Source organism: Sus scrofa, chromosome 7 (genome assembly GCF_054392235.1).
Source record: "Sus scrofa isolate SSC_HxYL_T2T_F1_AM1 chromosome 7, Sscrofa_HxYL_maternal_Yorkshire_Landrace_v2.0, whole genome shotgun sequence".
Lineage (NCBI taxonomy): Eukaryota > Metazoa > Chordata > Mammalia > Artiodactyla > Suidae > Sus > Sus scrofa.
The window spans coordinates 103,796,940-103,813,382 of NC_139389.1; the positions used below are offsets into that span (position 1 = coordinate 103,796,940).

General features: G+C 45.0%; 1 protein-coding gene across 6 annotated transcripts in view; it reads right to left on the reverse strand.

The window, feature by feature from the left end:
* Nucleotides 1–318: 318 nt before the first annotated feature.
* DCAF5 (DDB1 and CUL4 associated factor 5) overlaps nt 319–16,443 on the reverse strand; it is a 93,794-nt gene continuing 77,669 nt past the window's right edge. For all 6 annotated transcript variants that reach the window (XM_084969544.1, XM_021099399.2, XM_021099398.2 and 3 more), the window contains 2 exons: nt 8,905–9,032; nt 319–2,388 (listed from right to left, as the gene is read on the reverse strand). In XM_084969544.1, coding sequence (XP_084825670.1) covers nt 619–2,388; nt 8,905–9,032 — 1,898 coding nt within the window. In that variant the 3' untranslated portion in view covers nt 319–618. The remainder of the gene's footprint in view (nt 2,389–8,904; nt 9,033–16,443) is intronic.

Here is a 16,443-nt window from a genome sequence, read left to right on the forward strand (position 1 = left end):
CAAATGCTCCATGAAGAAGTGCTACTGAGAAAACATGGGTGATTTCTTTAGAAAAGGAACCACACTTTCCTTCCCAGCACAGCCAGTGGGCTGAAGGCCTGTTTCCATTCCCCTCTCCATTCTTTTGGCATAAATCCACTACTCACTGGCAGCACAACCTGATTCAGTACACTCATCCTTAAGACCAGAACACCTATGGCATGTAAACAAGGTGAGATGGCAAAAAATACAGATCCACAGATCCATTCTGATGGCAAATGGAAAGAAAAGTCTGAGACGGTGAGCTCACGCGTGCCAGTGCACACACATAAGAACAAGTCAAACATCTCAACAAGGATTTACTTTTACAGAATCTGCACAGATACACTATGCTCAAGTCTTACTAGAAAGGAGTCACTTGGATTTTTTTTTTCCCTTTCTTAACACAGCACGGCCAACGGCCAGCTAGACATCAGACCCATTGTTGAACAGAAGGGAGCAGCATCAGACACAAAATTTCAGGCCCTGGTTTTTATGTGCCTTTAATACTATTTTTCCTTTCCTCTGTGTTCACTAAACAGGATTTAAAAATTTATGTAAAGCTACTTTTCATAGCTTTTTGTTTTCCCTTTGTATTTATCATGTTTTTAATTTCTTCTCTGAGGAGGAATTCTCCGAATCTGTATCTTCTAATTCAATTCGGTGCCTTTTGAGGCCACTATGGCCATGAACAGCCCTGCTGCTGTCTGTGTCTGGGGGGTCAGTGGGGTCCTCTCTCGTGGCAGCACTGGGGGTCTCACAGGCTATTTCGGACCCACAACAATCTTTGTGTAGGAGTATCCCTGTCAGGGACAAATTATCATGGTCAGTGTCCGAACAGCCTGGGGAAGAGCAGGCCACCGCCTCCAGCTCCCCGAAGTTCTGCCCATTGCTGTGGGGGTGAGGGGGACGGGGGTGTAAGCGTCCATTGTTGTGGTTGGCACAGATGGTTTCAAGGCTCCTCTCCTCACTGTCATCAGACTGGGTCCTGAGACAGTTGCCAGACCCGCTGTTGAGAGTGGAGCCTGATGCCTTGGGGACAGGAGGGGAGGCTGGCTCCTCGGCCCGGCTGCTCAGGGCCTTGCTTAGAGCCTTTCCATTGAGCTTCTTGGTTTCAAAAGAGTGTTCTACAGAGCCACCATTGTTAGTGTCCTGAGAGGTGTCCTCTGGTGTCTCTACCCAAGGGTGGCTGCTGTGCTCATGGCCTGGGCCATTGCTGGGATTTATAGCAGAAGTCCCTTCTTTAAAAGTGTCCTTGCTGCGGCCTTCGGGGGGTAGGTCCTGGTTCCTCTGGGCCATGGCCGTGCTTAGACAGGCTTCCTTACTGGAGGAAGGGGCTGGGTTGTCCTTGTGGCTGGTTCCCGCTCTCCCTTCATCTGCCTCCCCAGACACGAGCGAGCTCTCTCCATCTTTGTTATTTGAGTAGGAGATATAGGAGTAGCGGAGCCACTTGTAAGCTTTATAAATCTTTCGCTCAACGGACTCTATGTCGGAAGTTGGTGATGCCCGGCTTGGCTGAATCTCCAGAGTGGATGTGCTCCGCTCAGGGGAGGAGGCAGGGGAGGAAGAGAGGTCATCGACTTTGATCTGGGGATAATCATAGTTGTCTTCTCCAATATAGGTGTCAGGGGGCTTGGCTGGGGCGCTGGGCCTCTCTTCTCGGGGTGTCTTCTGCCGGCGCCGCATGGCGTTCCGCTGTCTAGTGGACGCTCGCCGTTCATTCAGTTCCTCCTCGTCCTCGGAGCTGCTGGAGCTGCTGGAGCTGCTGGATTCGTCTTCAGGGCTGGGAGACCGTGGCCGGGGGAAGAGATCTGTGTCCAGTTCAACCTCACAGGCGTTTTCTTCAGAATCAGACTCGTTGGAAAGGGCCAGGAGGCGTTTGTCCTGATAGCGCCGCAGGGCAGATAGGCGCTGCTGGCGAGAGGTGGCATCCTCGCACGTGGGTGGTGGTGGAGTTGATGCCACTGTGCTTGTGGCAGTGACCCGCAGAGGCCCCAGGTGGAAGGCGCTATCAGCAGACTCATCCACTGTGGGCGGAGGAGAGCGGGGCAGTGAGGCCGAGGACTCGGAGTCAGTGTATCCTGAGCGCTCGCTGACCCCTGCGTGCAGCTGGAGGATCGTGCTCTCGCTAAGATCACTGTCGGAGTCAGAGCTCCAGCCCTCAATCTCCCGACGCACGAGTGAGTCAAAGAATGCCATCATCCGGGGGTCTTCCTGCACAGATTGGTTGGCGTAGTCATGGGAAAGGCCACTCCCACTGTTCAGCACAAGGCTGATGTACTCTTCGTGGGTATAGAGACAGCGAGAATCATCCTCAATCCGACCGTCCAGATCCCCAGTACATCCTGGCTGCTTGTACGGACTCCAGATCTGCACAGAAGGCGAAAACAAAACCAATGAGAGCTGATTGGAACATATTCTAAAGCTGGTGGCCATAAAAAACACCAAGGCAGAGCTTCCCCAGACCCTCCCTGTCACTCAGGTAAGACCTGCTAACCAAGTTTTAAAATTCGTTCTTTATGAGACTGGATTATGTGGGCCACATATGAAAACGAAGGCTTTCAGTTGGATGTGGGACAAAGCATGGCCTAGGACAAAGCGTTAGCCTAGTGTCAGGGGACCTAAGACCTGTCTCTAGGCCCAGGATAAGCCCACACCATCTCCCTCCTCTTTAGCTTCCCCTATTAGTAGCTTGGAAATGACGACAATCCCCTTCATACTCTCAGACGATAGATGATGACTTAAAGATTGGCCAATGTCTTAGAAACTCTCAGAAGACTGAAGAGGTACTACTTTTCCAATAGTCAGTCTCCTGTGACAGTTAATATTTCAGCCTATAATGCCACTTCTCCCTAACTGCAACATTTCTATTTTTAACTAATGGGAATTGCTTACTGGAGCTTGATAAGAATAGCCAACTGCCTACACTGCAGTTCCCTCTTGGACATGCAGGCATCAGTTACCCAGGAAACTGGGTTCTCTTAACCAGGGTGCTGCTGGCTTGCTCCCCAATGTTACGGTTAGCTGCAGGAATACGTAGGACACATCCCCCAAGACCAGAGACCCATCTCTTAACACCTCTCCACTCCACAGTCAGAGATATAGGCTCATGGCCAAAAGGTGGCAGAATTAGGATTCAAATTCAGGTCTGTCTAAATGCAAAAGCCCACCTTTACAAGTTGAATAAGTTATGTAAAAATCAAGTTCAGGGTAATTAAGCTGTCACTGAAAATGAGAACAATTAACTTCACCTGACTGCGAGACTGGTCCAAAGCAGCACAGAGAAGCTCAGTTACATCAGCTGGTAGCTATGGCAACTCAGATGAAATTCCAGGTGATTTTCTTCTCTTGACAGGCTGGTGTCTATCTTTAGATGGCACCCAACCCAGAAAACATTGGCTCTCATTCCCTATCCTCTATTAAGACAATGACTTTATTTCCCCATAGCTATCTAAGGACAAACTAGCCTTTTTTTTTTTTTTTTTGGCTGAGCCCACAGCATGTGAAGTTCCTGGGCCAGGGATTAAAACCGACCCACAGGAGTTCCCGTCGTGGCGCAGTGGTTAACGAATCCGCCTAGGAACCATGAGGTTGCGGGTTCGGTCCCTGCCCTTGCTCAGTGGGTTAACGATCCGGCGTTGCCGTGAGCTGTGGTGTAGGTTGCAGACGCAGCTCGGATCCCGCGTTGCTGTGGCTCTGGCGTAGGCCAGTGGCTACAACTCCGACTGGACCCCTAGCCTGGGAACCTCCACATGCCGTGGGAGCGGCCCAAGAAATAGCAAGAAAAGACCAAAAAAAAAAAACAAAACAAAAAAACAACAACAACAAAAAAACAAACCCGACCCACAGAAGTGACAATACTAAATCCTTAACTGCTAGGCCACCAGAGAACTCCCAAGTTAGCCTTCTTCTGAGCACTTTCCTGAGGCCTGCTCTCTCTAGATCTTACTTGGATCCCCTGGGAGTCTCTCTTTGGAGGATCCCCAGTTCAAGAGGGCTTGGAGAAACCTAGGCTACCTCTCTTTACCAATTCCCAACTCAAATTCAGTCTTTTAACTTTGTTTCCTGCCCACAACTCCTCAGGTGTTCTCCCATCTCCAGTTTCATAACCTCACCCAGGGGAGTTTTAAGGCAGTGGTTCTCAAACTTTGGTGTGCATGTGAATTACCTGAAGAGTAATTACAGTGCTGACTCCTGAGCATCACCCTTAGAGATTCTGATTCAGGAAGGGACCGGGGCTCTGCATTCTAATAAGCACTCAAGGGGTGAGAAAGTAGGGGGACCAACTTGTAAGAAACACTGGAATACAGTTAGCATAAAATAAGTAGCAGAAAATAAAAGATTTGTTTGAAGAGGTTCTCAAATTCTTGGTGAGACTCAGTGTTCAGGAAACATTTAGACCTGACCTTCAGCAACAGGCTTAACATATAAGTGACTATCTCTGCAAACATTTGTCTCTGTTTATTTCTAAACATTTGTTGGCTTAGGAAAAAAATGAGGGGCTCAGAAGGCAAAGCCCCTTAGGATGTTTTCAGGTCTTAGTCTAAATTCTGGGTCAAATCTCTCACTTCCTCAGTCTAAAAACGTAAAATGTCACTAACCACATTGTATAATATGAAGATAAATCTATATGTACTTCCCAGAAACTCAGAATTCAACAGAATTACAAAATATTAATGGTGAGATGCTGGTCCAACTATCCAAAAAGCATAGGTTCTAATCTAATACCCAGCCCCCTATATCTTCACTTCAGGAATGAAAATCATAATACGGAAAGTCAGCTTTTATATGGGCTCTGGAATGTATTAAGCTGAGGTAGACTCTCATTCCTGAAGCTTGGAGTAATGGAACAAAATGCTGGATCCAGAGGCAGGAGGCTTGAGTGTGGGTTCCCACACAGTTCTAGTTCGCTGGGTGAAGCTCGGCGTCCTCATCTAAACAGTGAATTAGATGGGTCTCATCCAACCCTAAGATTCAGAGCTAAATAAAACCCCAATGCCAGACATCCAATCTTTAGTCCTCAAGAGACTCAGAGCACAGAGCTGCGGGAGCAGGCAGAACAGTAGGAACCCGAGCCCCACCACTCCACATGGCCCTGGGCAAATGACTTCACCCTTGAAACCTTTCTCGTCTGCAGAAACGAGAATGATGAAATGATAAACTCATACCAAACCACCAATAAATGTGATGCTGTCCTTTTCATTTGGCAACTGAATACCTCAGCCAGGAGGTTTTAGATCCATTCTCAAAGAGATTTTGAACACCAGAGACACTGACCATCCTGATGATGTTAGTTCTCACTCTTAAAATATCAATTTCAAACATCTGTAAATTAATTTTTTTTTTTTTTTTTACACTGAAAGCCAACAACTCAGAAGTGACGCAATGAAAACACAACTTCCTGTTGCAAGTTAAATGTGGCTAGATAATCCTCTTCTTGGGGCAAGGTTCATGAGGAAAGGAGGAGGGATAAGTAGCTTTCTCACCAAGCCCAATGAAAAGATTAGCTCAAAAGGCTTCTAAAGGAGTTCCCGTCATGGCTCAGTGGTTCACGAACCCTACTAGCACGAGGTTGTGGGTTCCATCCCTGGCCTTGCTCAGTGGGTTAAGGATCTGGCATTGCCATGAGCTGTGGCTCTGGCGTAGGCCAGCACCTACAGCTCTGATTGGACCCCAGCCTGGGAACCTCCATATGCTGCCAGGGCAGCCCTAAAAAGACAAAACAACAATAACAAAAAAAAAAAGGCTTCTAAGGAAAAGGACACTGTTCAATTCTTATTCAGACATCATCGAAATGGAAAGCAATTTAAGTAACAAGTGTTCTGATCTACACAGGTGACCATGACACGCTTGATGTTGCATCTCTAAGCCCTTTTCTCTCTCTGTGCTATTACACTAAATTTAGACATTTTCCCATCTACCAAGGAAAAAACCCCACACAAAAAGGGACTTACATTGTTATTGAGGGGTGCTAGACACTCTCTAACCTGGCTTACCTTCTCACTCAGCCTTATTCTTAGCCCTCTCTTTATGCTCTTCATTTTGGCTATACATGGTCATTTTCTAAATAGGTCCAAAGGCTGCTGCTTCTGATCATTTACTCAAAAGCACAATGCCTGGAACACAGTAGGTGATCAACAAATATTTACTGATTCAGTGAAATAATATCCATTCTCTCACCTTACAATGGTTCCTATCTTTTTTTTTTTGCTTTTTAGGGCCACAGCAACCTACAGCTCATGGCAACACCGGATCCTTAATGCACTGAATGAGGCCAGGGATCGAACCTGCGTCCTCATGGATACTAGTTGGGTTCATTACCACTGAACCATGATGGGAACTCTATGGTCTTCCTATCTTATGCCTCTCTCTTCTTTTATAGCCTTTTTCCTTCAAAATCTCGTTCAAGTTTTATGCCAAGATTACCCCAGACTGGGGGGGGAAGAATCTCTCCTCTTCACACAGCAGTGTTTCTATCTCTTGTACACCTACTGCATTTTTTTATTACCTTTATTTCTTGTCTCTCCTACTGGGTCATCAATTCCTATGGGGACTTGCATTACCTTTCTTTGTGTTCCTCACAGGGCCTAGAACAAATTGCACACAGTAGGCACAGATCACAAATATAGGGTTAATAAACGAATCTTTATCTTTGAGGGGAAAATGCCAACATTTGCTTCACCTTCTTCTCTCATGTTTAACTATAAAGCGAACCCCATTTTTTGCTAACTGTGGGCATTTAAGGGGATAGAAGACCTGTGATGGGTAAGAAGAGGCTGAGGATAACAACAGAGACTCTTCTCCTCCAGGCAGAAAGGACAAGTCAGGGAGAAGGTGGAGTCAGTGGAGAGAAAAGTGGAGAGAGAAAAGCAGGCTGGACTAGAATGTGGTAGACTACAACATAATACTCTTTAAGCCACTGATCCTCTCAGAAACAACAAAGTGCCATTAATTAAAATAGTCACAAATTGTCAGGCACAGGTAAATCATAAGCTGCTCCTAGACATCAAAAACATCGCTGGCATCCTCACATGGCGGACGGAAGAGACTCAAAGAGCTGCACTAATAGCACCGACCTAAGGCTTCATGTGGCTGGATGTGGCTCCTGGAGGTGCAGGGTTCAGACCCCACTGGAATCCACAGTTCAGTCTGGATAACCTCACAGAGAGAATATTTCATTCTCCTTCTCCTCTGGGAACCTGGCTAGTTTCCAACCTATGACCTTCCAGGTGCAGACTCCAGTAGACTAAACAGTAACTGGGGAGAGAGCACAGGAGCATCCCAGAGTGCACAGCCAAGCAGGACTCTCCCTTCTAAAGAAGGTGCTCAAGCAGAGCTTTCTGAGAAAGAGGATGATGTCGACAGGCCCAGAGAAGATATGCTACTGTGCCAACACAAGCGCCACATAAAGGAGAAGGGAAGGGCCAAGGCAACGACCGGCCAAGCAAAGGACCGAATCCAGCATCAGGGGCATCAGGCACTAGCGTGGCAAGTGCAGCAGTACGCTGGGAAGAACAAAGAACAGGCTCTATCTTGGCTTTACCACTAAATTAGCAGTGTAATTAACCCCAGACAGTAAGTTTATAATTTAAGCCCCATCATCTGTAAGCAGAAAAGTCAGTAAAATGATCTAAAAGTTCTGTTCTTGCCCTGTGGGTACACAAGTGTGCGCAGTCATGAAAGTCAGCCCTGATCCCCATGCTCGACAAAACCCAAAGAAAATTGGAGTGAGGACAAATACAAATATTGACCCACACTCCAACATGACATGACATGTCTGATAGCCTCCTCTGCCTCAGATACAACCTGGTTTAACTCTGGATATATACATACACATATAAAGAACAAAAGACAAGGAAAAGTATCAATTCATTGAAAATAAAATTTTACTTTTCCCCTGAAAACTCCCTCAGGTTTTCAATGTCACTTTGGGGGAAAAAAACGAGACTTTCAATTTTTGCTGGGGGTGGCAACGAAGCACGGGGGTAGGGGTGGGGGTGGGGATGGACTATCTGGCCTTACTTAAAAATCAAGTTATCACAGGGTCCTCAGGAATTTATCATTTGCTCCGAACCCTCATTTTCTCAGATGTGGAAAAGGCTTTCTGGTGACTGGAATGGGAGTGATCAGCACTGGGCCATCCTTGGACACATCTATGGACACAGGCCAGGCTGGGTCTCTCAGTCGCAAGCTCTAAAAATATTCCTTGGCAGGGTTAAGTTCATTCAGTCAATATGCAATTGATGCAAGCATTCAGCCTCAATCTCAACCACATGCAGCAGTTTTTGAGAGGTCCTGAGACAAGTTAGCTATGGTTCTGGCAGTCAGCTATATCTGTGCCATATGAGGACAGCAATGAATGCAAAGTACACACTGAGTAACTTAAGGGATGGTGGTTTCTTAGCCTCCAGATGGGGTTTGGAAAGTAGAACTCATCATTCTCCAGATCAAAGGCCACTGGAAACATAGCAACATACAGATAGTGCCTAGTTTCTAAGACTAGCAAATTTTTTTTTTTTTTTTTTGCTTTTTAGGGCAGCACCCACAGCACATGGAGGTTCCCAGGCTAGGGGTTGAATCAGAGCTGCAGCTGCCAGCCTACACCACAGCCATAGCAACACAGGATCCAGCTGTATCTTTCACCTGCAGCAGAGCTCATGGCAACGCCGGATCCTTAACCCACTGAGTGAGGCCAGGGATAAAACCCGAATTCTCATGGATACTAGTTGGGTTTGTTACTGCTGAGCCACAACAGCAACTCCCTAGTGACTATTTTGATACAATTTTAATATGTTGAGATATGAGGTCCTACATAGGTTGCTTTAGTTTCTTCCATTTATAATTGCAATAATTTCTCTAAAAGGACAAAAGAAGAAGGTGCCTCACCTTGATAATCTTTTCTACGCCAGAAGAGCAGATCATGTAGGTGTGGGGGTTAAATCGGACCTGGTTGACAATTGACCGATGTCCTTTCAGCACCATGAAGGCTCCATTGACCACTCTACCAATGCCACCTGGGAAGACAGAAGGAAACAAAAAGCAAAATGAAATGGATGAAAGCAATTATGTTCCAGTAATGGCAAACAACCAGTTCTTAACCAGAGCTGAGAGTTTTTTATTAACTGTACCACCAGCAGAATGCTTAATCGTATAGATAAAGTTGCTATGGAAAGAAAGAAGATGAAATATCTCTCAGCATATGTGCTCTTACCAAGAGCCTTTATTTAGCCTTTAAGCATTGCCCACGCCCACCCACTGCAATTCCATTGTCAATGAAGCCACAACCGCTTAAACATTTCTCAGATTTTTGATCCCTAAGATAGAATCCAAGTGCTACCTTAGAAAAGGACAGTTGTGAGCAAAATGAGACTGAACTGCTTGGGGTTTTTTTTTTTACTTTTATTAGGGCCGCACCTGCGGCATATGGAAGTAGCCAGGGGTCAAATCAGAGCTGCAGCTGCCGGCCTACACCACAGCCACAGCAATGTGATATCCGAGCCGCGTCTGCAGCCTACACCACAGCTCACGGCAATGCCGGATAGACTGAATTGCCTGGGAACAGTTAGGCAGCTGAGCCAGGGACATGCAAAACCAGAAACATATAATTACTTAAATGCACAAAAATAATCTCTGATTCAGTTGCCCTCAATTTCTATGATGAAAACATCAAACAAAACAAACATACAAAAACCACTGGGGAAATAATAGAGAAAATCCTTTCTTCACCGATAGCAGAGACAACTAAGGAAAAAGAAAGGGTCACTTTAATAGTAAGCAGAGCCCAAGTACTGAGAATTAGAGATTGTGGGCCTTAAAGACACCATGTATAAAGGCCACTGCTAGAAAGCTGTATCTTAACAACCACCCTGTAGGCTTTCTTCTTCAATGACTGAGAAAAACGCCAGAGGTCTAGAGCTTTTATCACAAATGAAAGTGTCATCAACTTGGGGTAATCTCAAAGGTTCAGCTTCACTAGTAAGGGCACAGTTCTGAATAAGGTCATTTCTGAGCAGCCACCAATAGCTCAGTAAGAACAGACCAACCTGCACCCCTGGCCAATTGGCAAATGTGATGCATTCAGACACAAGCAAATGAGTATTCATTTATTTAAGCAATGAGCGTCTTCTTAGACTCTACCAGGAGCACGACACCATTAGGGCACAAAGTACCATCAGGCACCATCTCAGCTCTGCATGCCTCCATCCTAAGTCCTTTGCACCAACATTCATCCTAAACAGTTCTCATCTCAGTATCTGGAGGGAAAATGGCTAGAACATTATCCCTTCTCCCTAAATAATCTGGTTCTGCAGTAGATTGCTTCTACTTTTGGCCTCCTGACACAACTCCTCTTTCATCTCTTTTGCCTCATGAAAGACATCTCTCTTTATTGCCACGTACATATCTTTTTTAAGACAGCAAGAGGCTTCAGACTGTACTGATTTGCTCCCTGGTGGTGCCAACTTGGCTAGCACCAGCTGTTTACCTGGTGAGTGACAAGAATGTCCTTTGCCTAAATTTCTCCCCATATTTGATATTGTTAATATTTGAATTATCCAGGAATGGATAACACATTTACAGCTATTCATATTTCAGTCCAACATCATCACATTTGCTAATAAACCATAAAGGAGAAGAGAGCAGCTAGGACAAAGATGTGTTTTCATGGAGACAAAGGATCAGGAAAGGCTAAGCACCCAGGCAGCCTGAGGGCACTAGGTTCCTAGGGTGGAGGGAGAGGAGGGAAGGTAATTTGCACCTAGTCAAAATGAACTTGAGAGGGATCCTTGGGAATCTAAAACAGCTGTCTCAATACAGTGATCGCACCACCTCAAAGAGTTCCTCTGGATCGGGTTGATTCAACAGGGAGCAGTCCTGTTCATGTTCTGAATGCTAGCTGCCAACATCCTACTCCTATCTATACCCCCACTGGTGTTGTCATTAGCAAAAAACTTAGGGTTTAGGAGTTCCCGTCGTGGCGCAGTGGTTAACAAATCCGACTAGGAACCATGAGGTTGCGGGTTCGGTCCCTGCCCTTGCTCAGTGGGTTAACGATCCGGCGTTGCCGTGAGCTGTGGTGTAGGTTGCAGACGCGGCTCGGGTCCCGCGTTGCTGTGGCTCTGGCGTAGGCTGGTGGCTACAGCTCCGATTCAACCCCTAGCCTGGGAACCTCCATATGCCTCGGGAGCGGCCCAAGAAATAGCAACAACAACAACAACAAAAAGACAAAAGACAAAAAAACACAAAAACTTAGGGTTTAACCTAGTACCAATCTCTTGCTTAATCCTTCTGCCTCTAAGAAAAGAAATTTAAGTGACTTCTTCCAAATAGCTAGTATTTGACAGAGCCAGAATTTGAATCAGTCTTTTTGATTATAATCCTTTCTATCATATCATGGCCTTTAAGAAAGGGTGAGGTTTGAATAGGGATGGAATCAGGTCACAACTGATTTTTCTTTTTAAGTCCTTTATTTATTAATTTAATTAATTAATTAATCTGTCTTTTTGCCTTTTCTGGTTCCCAGGCTAGGGGTCTAATCGGAGCTATAGCTGCCGGCCTATGTCAGAGCCACAGAAATGTGGGATCCGAGCCATGTCTGCAACCTACACCACAGCTCACAGCAACACCAGATCCTTAACCCACTGAGAGAGACCAGGGATCGAACCCACAACCTCATGGTTCCTAGTGGGATTCATTAACCACTGAGCCACGACGGGAACTCCTAAGTGCTCAATTTAAAAGCAGGGAAGGAGAAGACTATGCAAATGGTATCCTGAGTGCAGGCTCTGTAATATCAGCCCAGGACATCGCCTCAAGTTGCCAATACCGAACAGTTTGTGAAGGTAGAAAAAGACCTCTTGTATACCTAGAACCCAGGGGGTAATGCCTGAACTAAAGCAGGTATCCCTTGTTGAATGGACAGTGTTTCAGGAGAGGGCAATTCTAGAATAAGCACCACCAAGGAGGATAGATAGAAAGTCTCACATCTTGAAGAATCAGCTACCATAGAACTAAAGTCTATCAACCCACTAGGGGCCTAGTGAGGATCAAATCTGTCAATGATTACTTGGAATACAATTATAATAATTTTCAGATCTAAGGAATAATTAAAGGGTATCAATGCTTTAAAATTCAGACCATGTACAAACTGTTTCTACTGCTCTTAAATGCACTGTGACCTCATTTGGTTTCTCTTCTTGGCAGCAAATTTTTTTTTTTTTTTTTTTTTTTGCCACGACCACAGCATGTAGAAGCTCCCAGACCGGAATTGAACCTGCGGCATAGCAGCTACCCAAGCCACTTCAGTGACGATGTCAGACCCTTAACCCTCGGGGCCACAAGAGAACTCCTTGGCAGTAATTTTAATACGAGATAATCTCTCCTTCCTATCCAAATGTGTATCCAGGAAATCTGAAAAAGTGGAAGTCAATAGAACCAAGAGACTAAAGGTGAACACAGGTATGGGAAGAATTATTACTGCCATCCGTATAAGGCAGCCAAGGCTGCATACACAGAATCATAGCAATGAACAGGCTTCATAGAGGCTCTTTATAGTCCCTCTCCTGGTTTCTCAGTTTTAATTGACTGAATACAGCTCTCCATACAGTTTACAATGATTTTTACAGAATACATTTTAATCAGTCTTGGAGATCTGCATAAATCAGATTTCTCTAGTCTGAAATGGCCAATGTCAAGATGCCAATACCAGTAAGAACTTGGGGGTCTCCTCTTCTCCATTATCTAACTGAAACCTGTCCATCAATGGCAGAAGCAAATTGGAAGAAGTTAGGCAAGGAATATTTTTTTTCTTTTTCTTTTTTTTTGCCACCAGCCTATAGCTACACCAGATCTGAACTAGGTCCCCGGCTCATAGCAACGCTGGATCCCCAACTCACTGAGCGAGGCCAGGGATCAAACCTGTATCCTCATGGATACCAGTCAGATTCTTTTCCACTGCACCACCATGGAACTCCTTTTTTTTTTTTTTTTTTTTTGCTTTTGGCTGCACCTGCAGCATATGGAGGCTCCCAGGCTAGGGGTTCAATCGGAGCTACAGCTGCTGGCCTACACCACAGCCACAGCAACGCAGGATCTGAGAGCCGCGTCCAAGACCCACATCACAGCTTGACGGCAACGCCAGATCCTTAACCCACTTATCGAGGCCAGGGATTGAACCCGCAACGTCATGGTTCCTAGTCGGATTCGTTTCCTCTGTGCCACGACGGGAACTCCAGGAACATTTTTTTCCCAAGAACTGTATAACTTACAGAGTCTCCCTTGAGGGTCGTCCTTCATCCATGGGTGAGAGGCCTAGTGAGGATCAACCTCACCCATGGTTACTGAACTGAGTCACAACCTAATCACTAATAAAGGTACCAATGAATAAAACAGCACATACCCAGGAAAAAGGATCTTACCTATCCTTGAGCTGTCATTTGTTTATACAGTTCTGTACAAACCAATGGTCATTTCTCTGAATCATCTGCTCCGGCCAGCTCAGCCAAACATGTTTACATCACTTTGTAGGTTTTTTTTTTTATAGTTGAGGTCAAAATTCCCATATCCGCATCTTTCCTTTGATTCAGAAGGGATGCTAGGGAAGTAGGGATGTATATCTTACTTATCCTACTGTAAGAGCTCAGAAAAGAAAATGAGTGCATCATCTCCTAAGATTCCAGCATCAGTGACTCACTCACTGTCTTGGTATCCCAGGATCCCAGAAAACACAAGGGAATCAGAGAAGACATCTTGCTCAGAACCCTGATAAAGACCTTTGTAAAATGCCACAGCCAAATGTTTCCCCAGAGAAGACAAGGGGCTAAGCCTACAGGCCCTCATTTTCCTCTTTTCTTATCTATGCTCCTCTTTTCATAACATTTAGCCAGAGATTTATCCCCTCAAGCCTTTCAAGAGGGTCAGGACACCACTCCCATGTCTTACCAACTGCAGTTACTTCTGTTTCTTGTCAATTTCATTCACTCTAACAAAGTCCTACAAGAATGACTATGCTTTCAACTCAAAAGCTAAAAGCAACCTGGTCAGGATTTCTAGATGTCTTGGTCTAATAGCAACTTATCAATCATGCTGGAAAGTGGTCCTTAAAGGCACTTGGGACTACAGAACAGGACACTTAAATATTTTGTTCTAAAATAAACCCCAAATCAACCTGGATAAAAGTGGAAGTATAATTTTCTTGTCAGAGTCTGAATTTCCACCCCATCCTAGTGACCTGTTCATTAATGGGTAGGAGTTCTCAAACACCTGTTTGCAAACAGGAAGGAAAAACCTAGAGCACTGCTTAGGGGTTCCCATCTCAGATAACACTGAGATTAAGGAGGGGGAAGTGTGAAAGCAGTAGTGAGGAAACAGCAACAGGGACTAGATGACTGGAAGGGGCTGCTACAAGATAAGAAATTAAGACAAAAGGAGATATATTTGTGTTTCAAAGAAACATAGCACTGGCCCTCATGAAGAAGGTAAATATCCTAATCTTCCCAGATTTATACGTTGACACATCCAAGATAAAAAGAAAGGAGTTAGGCATAAAAATAGGCATAAAAAGACTTAACAAGTGATTGTTAAATTGAAATTAGTGGAGAACACTGTATGAGTGTGAGTGTTTTTTTTTTTTTTTTGGTTTTGTTTTGTTTTTTTATTATTTTATTTTATTTTTCTTGTCTTTTTTTTTTTTTTAAACACCTCAATACTCAGGTAAAAAATGGTATAGGAAATGCTTTTAGCATTTCATGGGAGAGCTTCACCTGGCAGTTCTAGATTGGGGAAATAAACAAAATCCTGCATAACACACTGATAGGGCAAGATGGTAAGTTGCAAAGATATATAAAGGAGCAGTACTACTTTGTAGGGAGAGAAGCTGAAAAATCAGGTAACAGATGCAATGGACATCAAACTCTGTGATTGTCTATTCCTTCCTTAAGCAATAAGACCTGAGTTTGGAAAAATCCAATGGTTAATTCAGTCCTCATCCTACTCATCTTATTTGACTTATTAGCAAGATTCAACAGAGTTGCCTCCCCTTTGACACACTCTTTTCGCTGCCTTCCTAGGATCATCTTTTTTTTTTTTTTTTTTGGTCTGTCTTTTTGCTATTTCTTGGGCCGCTCCCACGGCATATGGAGGTTCCCAGGCTAGGGGTCAAATCGGAGCTGTAGCTGCCAGCCTACGCCAGAGCCACAGCAAGGTGGGATCCGAGCCGTGTCTGCAACCTACACCACAGCTCATGGCAATGCCGGATCGTCAACCCACTGAGCAAGGCCAGGGATTGAACCCGCAACCTCATGGTTCCTAGTCTGATTCGCTAACCACTGCGCCACGACAGGAACTCCCTAGGATCATCTTCTTTTGGTTTTCCTGCTACCTCACTGGTCAATCCTTCTTGATTTCATTTTTGGCTCTTTTCCCTGGCTTCTTAACAGGAGGATGTCTCAGTCTTTGGCCTCCTTCTCTTGACTGGCTAAGCTCATTTACTCACTGGTGATCTCAATCAATGGTGAGCTCATCCAGTCTTGTGGCTTTACATACTTCCTACAGGACACCAAAACTCAGAAAGTCCAGACCTCTGCACCTCTATATCCATCCAAATTATTCAACACTCTTTCTTGATGTTTAAGAGATATCTCAAACCCTGCCTGCTCTCCCTCCCCCCAGTCTCATCTAGCATGAAATTCTGATGGCTTTACTTTCAAAATAGATCTAGACTCCAATTCCTATTATTTGGTTCAAGCTACCATCACCACTCACTTACATTATGAGAGATTCCTACTAGTTCTCATTTCTACCCTTGGCAACCCCACTCCTACCATCTACCCTCAACTTAGTAGTCAGGGTGATGTTGTTAAAGTTAGATCAGGAGTTCCTGCTGTGGATCAGTGGGTTATGAACCCGGCTAGTATCCATGAGGATGCAGGTTCAATCCCTGGCCTCGCTCAGTGGGTTAAGGATCTGGTGTTGCCGTGAGCTGCAGTGTAGGTCGCAGATGTGGCTTGGATCCTGCGTTGCTATGGCTGTGGTGTAGCCTGTAGCTTGACCCCTAGCCTGGGAACTTTCATGTGCCATACATGCAGTGCTAAAAAGAAAAAAAAAAAAAAAAAAAAAAAGGCAGATCAAGTCCTCTGCTCCAAACTCCCTAACAGCTCTCTACTTCGCTCACGGAAAGGGCCTGCATGATTGCACACCCTGATACCCCACTTACCTCTGTGACTAACCCCTACTGTTCTATTCTCCCTGCTCTCACTCTGCTTCAGCACATTGATTTCCTTGCTGTTTCTCAAACACTCCAGGCACATTCTCACTTCAAATCCTTCACTGTGGCTCTACTTGAAATGCTCTTACCCTAGATTTCTATAAGGCTTCCTCACCACTTTGAGGTTTTGTTCAAATGTGACCTTCCCAATGAGGACTACACTG